The sequence below is a fragment of the Nestor notabilis genome, unplaced genomic scaffold (genome assembly GCF_000696875.1).
Source record: "Nestor notabilis isolate BGI_N333 unplaced genomic scaffold, ASM69687v1 scaffold24921, whole genome shotgun sequence".
Classification (NCBI taxonomy): Eukaryota; Metazoa; Chordata; class Aves; order Psittaciformes; family Psittacidae; genus Nestor; species Nestor notabilis.
In genome coordinates, this window is record NW_009915524.1 from 7,315 (window position 1) to 15,760 (window position 8,446).

The 8,446-nt window shown below is 55.7% G+C and overlaps 1 protein-coding gene across 1 annotated transcript in view; it reads right to left on the reverse strand.

Moving 5' to 3' along the window:
* The window catches only part of NBEAL2 (neurobeachin-like 2), a 14,938-nt gene that overhangs the window by 5,797 nt on the left and 695 nt on the right, over positions 1–8,446 (reverse strand). Inside the window, 18 exon segments of the mRNA XM_010024192.1 lie at positions 121–245; positions 325–482; positions 1,373–1,522; positions 1,739–2,044; positions 2,126–2,263; positions 3,373–3,532; positions 3,607–3,785; positions 3,864–4,532; positions 4,828–4,913; positions 5,090–5,249; positions 5,341–5,499; positions 5,642–5,795; positions 6,336–6,438; positions 6,496–6,655; positions 6,752–6,885; positions 7,443–7,599; positions 8,052–8,144; positions 8,250–8,398. Coding sequence (XP_010022494.1) covers positions 121–245; positions 325–482; positions 1,373–1,522; positions 1,739–2,044; positions 2,126–2,263; positions 3,373–3,532; positions 3,607–3,785; positions 3,864–4,532; positions 4,828–4,913; positions 5,090–5,249; positions 5,341–5,499; positions 5,642–5,795; positions 6,336–6,438; positions 6,496–6,655; positions 6,752–6,885; positions 7,443–7,599; positions 8,052–8,144; positions 8,250–8,398 — 3,240 coding nt within the window.

Sequence of the window (8,446 nt, forward strand, 5' to 3'; positions counted from 1 at the left end):
CCAATCCCAACAGGGTCCATGACAGCTCCCAGCTCAACCCCACCATTTACATCCAACTGGTGGCACCCCTTGCCTGTGGCACAGGGGGACCCCTGGATTCCCCACTCCCATCAGCCTCACCCAAGTTGTCCCGTAGGGCGCTGGCCTCCAAGTGTTGGTCAAAATTCACGTTGGGCACTAGTTTCAACCTCATCCTGGAGTAGGTCTCGGCACTTGACAGCTTCCAGCGAACCTCTGGTGGGTTCCTGGAGGCAGGTGAAGGTGAGGCACTCCCGGGGCCCCCCAGCCATGCCACCCTCCCTGGGGACCGAGGTGGGGGCTCACCGGTCAGCCCAGGCGGAGCGGGGAGAGGGGAGGAGGCGACACAGGGACCGCCACTGCTTCAGCACGGTGCTGTGGTGATTGTTCGCCTGCTTGAGCACGTTGGCATGTCGGATGTTTTCTGCCTTGGAGCGCTTCGCTGCCGGCTCCAGCACCAGCTCCTGCCAAGAGAGCAGGAGAGTGAAGTGACAGCAGGGCTGGCGCTTGGGGACATCCCCAAGGCGAGGAGTATGTCCATGGGGTGTTGTCCCCAAGGCAAGGAGAATATCCCCAGGATAATGTACTTGGGGTAAGGAGCACATCCCTAGGATGATGGGCATATCTCTGAGGTGATGTTCCTGGGATGAGGAGCACATCCCTATAAAAATGTCCCCAGGATGAGGAGCACTTCCTGAGGGCAGTGTCCCCAAGGTAAGGAGCATGTCCCCAGGATGACACTCCTGGGATGAAGAGCACACCCCAGGATTAATGTTCCCAGGAGAAGCATGTCCCTGAGGCAACGAGAATGTCTCAAGGATGACATCCCCAGACTGAGGAACACATCCCTAGGATGATGTCCCTGGGGTGAGAAACATGTCCCCAGAACAATGTCCCCAGGATGAGGAGCACATCCTGAGGACAATGTCCCCAAAATAAGAGGGATCTCCCCATGATGATATCCCCAAGATGAAAAGCACATTCCCAGAGTTAATGTCCCCTAGGTGAGGAGCACATCCCCATGATCGGGTGATGTCCCTGAGGTGAGGAGCACGTACCCAGGGTGAGAAGCGCACGAAACAACATCCCTGGGTTGACAAGCACATCCCTGGGATGATGTCCATGGGATGAAGAGTATGTCCCAACGACCACGTCCCCAGGGTGAGGAGGATGTCCCCAGGATGACGCTCCTCAGGATGAGGAGCACAATCCCCAGGATTATGTATTCAGGGAGAAGAGCTCCCCAGAGCAAGGAGCACATCCCCTGGATGACATCTTTGAGGTGAGGAGCATGTCCCCAGGATGAGAAGTGTATTTCCAGGGTGATACCCCAGGGGTGAAGAGCAGGCAGTACCTGGAACATCTTGCCACTGGCTGCCTTCTCTTGCTCCCGCCGCTGGGAGCTGCTCATCATAGCATCGTAACAGGCATTCCAGAAATTGGACATGTGGTCGTGGCTCTTGGCAAAGGTGTCCATCTCAAACTGAGCCATGGTGGGCTGCACCTATCGAGAGAATCGGGACAAGAGGGGAGGTGTTTGCAGGGCTGGACACTCACCAACCATCCTCCAGACTATGATCATCCTTGCCCAGGAGGTCACCCCTGCAGGCTATCCCACCCTGGTGGTGACATGGGAACCCTGCCACAGTATGGACCCATCTCTAAGTCTGGGAAGGTGTTCCCACAACAGCAATGCCACTCCATGCCCCATCGCACCCACATGTTTCTCAATGAAGCCCCTCCACTCTGGCGTGGTGCAGAAGAGCTGGAAGTCCTCATAGAAAGTGGGGCTGCCGTTGGTGGGGGGCAGCGAGGGCAGGAAGAGCTGCAGCTGCAGGGTCTCATAGCATTGGTCCATCAGTGTACGGACGATCGGCACCAACCAGGAGAAGGTCTCTGATTTGGCGTCCAGTGAGCGCCGCAGCGGGGTCTCTAGCTTGCCCAGGAGGTAGCAAGCCTCATCCTTCTTGGGAGCTGAGGCGGTCTGCAGCAGGCTGTGCAGCTTCACATATGCCAGCGAGTGCAGCTAGGGGGAACACAGACATCAGATGGGGACACCTGCCCTGCCCCAAGGGCTGGGGTCTCACCCCAAGATAGGGTGACCCACCTGTGGGTCCTGCAGCATGATGTAGCCCACGAGGATGCGTAGACCTGTCTGGGCCATCTCCTTGAGGTCGGAGGTGCCGTTGGCCAGGTGATACCAGACTCCCAATTTGTCCAGCAGACTGCTTACCCCCTCATAGATCTGGAGGGGCACAGTGAGCGCCCACCTGGCCATGCACCCCCCACCTCTCTGGCTGGGTGGGTGCAAAGCCACCAGGTCTGTTCCCATCATGGCGGGGGGGCTTTGGTTCACATGGGTTCGGGTTATGGGTAGGGGTTAGGATTAGGGTTTAGGGGTAGGTTAGGATCTGGACTCAGCGACCTAATGACAAACTAGCTTGGGTTTGGTATCAGGGTTATGGATTGGGGCTTAGGGTATGGGTTTATGGTAAGTGTGTAGGGATAGGGTTAAAGGTTAGGATTGGAGTTAGGGGTAAGGTATAGGATTGGGATTAGGGTTGAAATTTACAGCAAGGATGTAAGGTTAAGGTTTAGGGTTAAGATGTAGGAGGTATGGTTAGATTTATAAATTATAATTTAAGGTTAGAGTTTAGGATATAGGATTAGGATTTTGGTTTCCTGTAACAGTGTAGGGTTAGGGTTAAGGGTGGGGATTTGGGTTAGGGCTAGGGTATAGAATTGGGGTTAGGGCTGAGAATTATGGCAAGGATATAGGCTTAAGATTTAGGATTTGGAATTACAGGGTATGGTTATGAGTTAGGTTTATGGTTTAGGGTTATAGTTTAGGGCATAGGGCTAGGGTTTTGAGCTTACAGTAAGGGTGTAAAGGTTAGGGTTTTGGATCAGGGTTAGGTTTTACAGCAATAGTGTAGGATTACGGTTTACAGCAAGGACTAGGGTTAGATTTACAGGTTGTTAGGGATGGGGTTTAGAGTCAGATTTTAGCATATAGGATTAGAGTATTGGATCTGGGTTTATGGTAAGGTTGTAGGAGTGGGGTAAGGGTTAGAATTAGGGTTTGGGACTAGGGTATAGGATTGGGCTTCACAGCAGGAGTGCAGGGTTAGGGTTAAGGTTTAGAATTAGAGACGGGTTTATGGCAAGGGTTTAGGGCTAGGACTAAGCTTTAGGGTTAGGTTTAGGGGTTAGGGTTTGATTTACTGGTTATGGGTTAGGGTTGCGGTTTAGGATTAAGGCATAGGTTATTTTCTAAGGTTAGGTTCAAGGGCTGCAGGTTTAGTGTTCAGAGCTTGAGTTTGCGATTAGGATCCCCTGCTTGTGCCCATGCACCTTTTCACTCCATAGGGCCTGGTTGTTGTGTCCCTCGGAGAACAAGAAGTCCTGGAGTAGACGCAGCAGCTTGAGGGCATTATGGGTGAGACCAGGTAGGGTGGCTGGCCCTGACTCCTTCAGGTCGGTCAGCGCTGACTCCAGCATCATCTCCAGCAGGCTGTGTGAGAGTAGGCAGCTCTGTAGGGTGGTCCTCCCTCGGCATGCACCCACCCAGACCTGCGCAGGACTCACCTGCGCTTAATCTCATCAGGAGGCCGCACCAGCTCACACGCTGTCCCCAGCTTGGTGAGGACAGAAAAGACCTGCCCACGCTCCCTCCATGCCACATCGTCCCAGCCCTCCACGCCACGCCATGTCACCGAGAAGATGATGTTGGTCAAGAGGTTGCACAGCTCCTCCTCAGGCGTTTGCTGCCAATGGAGAGGAAAGGTGAGAAGTCCTGTGTCCAGCATAGCCCAGGGTGGTGGGCACAATGGGCTGGGGCTCACCTGGGGGTTGCTGGTGTTGGAAATGTTGTCACTGGGCAGCATGTCCTGGTAGCTGCTCTCATCCAGGACGTTTGAGAGGCTGGAGCTCTTGCGTGCTCGCATCCCTGGGAAGGGCTTGAAGCTCTCCAAGGGTGAGGGGGTGCCAGGGCCACTGGCAGGGGTCTGTGTGCCACTCTCAGCTGTGGCAATGGAGCTGGTGCTGGCCAGGTCGAGCCCCAGGTCGAAGGGTGAGGTGGAGAAGGGTGAGAGCGGGTGGTAGACACCATCGAAGGGAGGACCATCACCAGGATTGGAGGATGAGCGGCTGGCCCGGTCGGAGGAGTCAAAAGACTTGAAGTTGTAGGAGTGGAAGGACTTGGTGCGGCCACTTGGGGAGATGGAGTGGTCAGAGAAGCCCTCAGAGAGCTCCTGGTCTGAAGCCTCATAGCCCAGTGGCAGGAAAACATCCAGCTCCTGCAGCTCAGCTGGTGGCGGGCTTGCGCCGTCCTTGCCAGAGGGGTCTGAGAGGCGGAGGAGCTCCAGGCAGCCCCCGTTGCCCCCGTTGCTCAGGCTGTGCTGGCGGGACTCGTAGGACTCCTTGACGTAGAGCTTGGTGAGTGTGTCCTGCCAGCCAGCTAATCTCGCCAGCTGCTTCACCATATCCTGCTGCGCATAGATCAAGTGGAAGAGCTGCAAGAGGAAGTGAAGGGGGAGACATGATGATGTTACCCCAGCTCCTGGTAGTGTCTTGCAGGGCTGGTCCCTCCAAGGGGCAGGATGCTTGGCCATGAGCACCTCAGATCCTCTATAACTATTATGGGATGCTGGCACTGCACCACCTCCATGCTGGTATGTCCAGGTGCTGGCAGCTCCGTGTTACCACCATCCCCATAGCCCCTGCGTTTGGGCACGGCTGAATGCCCAGGAAACTCAGCCCCAGGTCAACAACTCAGTCACAGCTCCTTGCACCCACTACCCGGCTCACCTTGCGGCAGATGTCAAGCCGGACGGTCAGCTCAGCCCGGTGGGACAGGTAAACCACGGCCACTAGGTCCTTGTAGTTGGGAGGGTCTATGGACAAGTTCAGAGAGCACAGTGGTGGGACACCTCCTTCTGTCTCCAAAACCACCAAAGGCCCCCAGTCCCAAGACTAGCTGAACCTCATGGGAAGCCACCATGATGACCCCATGGCATATGTTTGGGATGGGTGGTCAGGGCTAGCCTGGTTTTGGTAGGGCACATAGTACCTGCCCCGAGGACCTGCTCTGAGAGGCAACGGAAGAGCAACATGGAGCCAGGGATGTCACTGAGGCAGGCGATGAGCCCCTGGTACCCGATGTCCTTCAGCTTCAGGCGGTTTTTGCTGCGCTCAGGGACCTTCTCATACTTCAGCATTTTGTAGAGGACCTGGTGAGACAGAGAAATGTGGCCATCCTGCTGCAGCAAAGGCCCCGGCCACTGGGCATGGCAAGAGGTTGGCACTGGGGGCCCGTCTTACCTTGAAGACCCTCTCTCGCACTTCATCTGAGAACTTCTTCTGCACCAGCAGTGAGAAGAGGACCTCCACATGGCCTGGTTCAAAGAGGAAGGCATAGAGCTGCTCCTGGGCAGGCGAGCCCTTCAACAGGCTGTGGATCACCTCCAGTGCCCCGCAGACCTGCACAACATGGGGCTGATTGTCCACTGCCCTCCATGTGCCCCACTGGGACCTCAGCAGCTTCTCCCCACCTGCTGCCAAGTGTTAGGTCAGCCCACAGCACGCTGAGGTGTTTGGGGACCAAGGTGGCTTGGTGCTGTACCTGCTGCTCATCCTGTGCCCCAGCCACATAGCTCAGCAAGCTCTGCATCTCCTCGCCAGAGAAGCTTCTGCAGAAGAAATCTTTCACCAAGCTGAAGAGGGATGTTTGCACTGTCTTGATGTCATCAGTGGCTGTGATCTTCTCCCTGGAGGTGCTGATGGATGGACATGCTGTGCACATGCACAGCCACCCTCCTGCCCCTTGTCACCCACTGCCAGCATGATCCCAAATCCCACCATGAAGTCCAAGATACTTCGGGACAGCCCAGTGTGGACATCCCTTCTAGCCAACCCTGCCCACTGGAAAATGTCCACCCCACACATTTGGGTCTCTGTGGAGTGTGAACACCCTCAGTATTATTGGCATGCATAAACGCGTCAGGTCAGATAAGAAAAGGGCATCACCTTGCTGCAGGAACCACCATGACCTGGGTTGCTGCTGGAGAGATGCTGGGGGTAGATTTGGGGCTGACTGGGCACAACTCTGGGTGGAGGCTTGGGCATGGGGCATGGCCATGGGGAGTGGAGGGGCCTGCACCCACCACTATGCTCCCACACTGAAAAAGCATCCCATGAGGTGCTTGCAGGGGGAATATTACCCCAACAAATGGTGTCTACCCCAAACTGCAGCTCCAAGCAGTGAAGCGCACCACCACAACAGCATATAGAGGTCCTGGCTACAAGTGGCAGCTCACCCATAGTATGTCCGGATGGAGTCGAGGATGTACTGCACCCCGTACTTCTTGCGGATGCGCTGCTTGTGGTCCTTGACAACGTTGGCCAGATACTGGATGTGACCTGCAGGGGGAAGGTGTGAGTAGGTGGAGAACACTCCCAAGCACCCCTGGTTTGCACCTAATCGGACGGCGAAGTCACTGTTGCTCCAGATGCGGAAGTCGAAGAGGAGATGCTGGTAGAGGAGGTGCAGCAGGAGCCCGCTGCCCTCAGAGGCCACCTGTTCCATGAGGATCTGCGAGGCCATCAGTGTGCTCATGTCCAGTAGTGGGCTGGAGACCTGTCATGGATGAGAGGTGAGGCTTGCAGCCCCGGCATCCCCCTTGAGGAATGGCACCGGGGACCATGGGATGGAGCCCTCGGTAGCCCACCACACCTTCTGCAGCAGCGCCCCGATGATGGCCGGCCCATGGCACTGCACCAGGCTCTCCTGGTTCACCGGGTGTTTCTGGATGAAGTTCTTCACCAGCAGCAGGAAGGCAGCCACGCTGTTCCTCTCCAGCCTGCTCTCTGCAAGGCACAGGGCAGAGCCCCACCAGTAGCTGTGAGCCCTGTGCCCATGCGAACACCATTCTACACCGCTGCCTGTATCTGTCTGCAAAGGGCATCCCGGAGACCCCACCATTAATGTTTCTCTGCAAACTTTTCAGCCTGTTCTCCTTTTTCCCCAGGATTTACGCAAATGGAAACATTTGTTGCTCTGAGCTTGGAAATAAGCAGCTGGGTATTGGGAGAAAGCACATTTCATCTATGCAGAAGAAGACTCCTGCATGAACCCAGTCCTACTATAAGACATCAGAGACTCTACACAAAGGCAAACTGGAGGTAAGCAGGCTGGAGTCACCCTCACCTTCCCAGAATTGCTTGTTTATGACTAATTGAGGCATAACAACATTAAAAGATGTCAACACTTTCTCCATTACCCATAATTCTTGGTTGCCTCAGGCAAGACCTCTCCTGCTTGTGGTAGACACCAGCTTAGGCTAGGCAGCACTTATGTGTCAGCAGGGTTACCTCCAGCCACCTGAGCAGGATGGCTCCTGCTCCACATCCCCTGAGGTCCTCACCTGAAGACTTGCCCAGTGGGATGATCATGCCCAAAAAAAGTTCTGGCCCCATCAGGTCACTGGTTTCCTGCTCATTCTCGGGCTCCTCCTTCTTGGACACCACTTGCTCAAGCAGAGGCAGCAGCACGCCCATCCCACCGACACAGTTGACCACGTCCTGCCGAAGGGAGGCGAGAGGTTTTGCAGGGTGCTGCGTGGTCATGGCAGTGTAGAGGAGGAGGCTGCACATGCAGCCGGTGTCCCTCCTGCTTGCTCACAGGCTCAGCCCAAGCCAGGGAGAGCCAGGCCCTGTGGCTAGCAAAGATCACGATGTGCCCAGACCCACCCTACAGCACAAACCTAACACAGGTTCCCAAAAAGCACCTGTTCCCATGGTGCCCACCCTGGATGCTGAGGCCCTATAGGGCAGGCTGATCCTTAGCAGACCTATGGGTCATGCAGGTTCACCCAATATCATGTAGCAGAGTCCATGTAGAGTCCAGGGGAACCACCATGGGTAGCCAAGGCCCTGTGGAGGTCTTGCGCTGGCCTTGTACCCAAGAAGGGACCCAGCTGCCTCCATGCCACAGGGTGGATGGGCCAGGATGAGCCACCCTTTACCCAACATACCTTGATGTCCCAGTTGACCACCTTGTGCCCTGTCAGCCTTCCATCCAAGCCATGGCTGGGAGAGAGGTCCAGGCAGATGTTGTTCCTGCAGGCCTAGAAGAGAGCACCATGAGAGCATCCTCATGCTCCTGGAGATGTCATTTATGGCCAAGGGTCTACCAGCACTGTCCCCATCACCAAAGGGATGCCCCTCCTCACCTGTGGGGTGTAGTACAGCAAGAGCTTGCTGCTGAGCTCTGCCAAGTCACCTTCCAGTGTGAACGGTGATGTGATGTTTGGTCCTGAGGAAAGTGGATTGGGATGAGCTGGTGCATGGTGAAGAAGACCCTGGTGGGCACCAGCACTCCTGTGGACTTCCCCAAGTCCCATTCTGACATACCTGTGCAGAAGAGCGT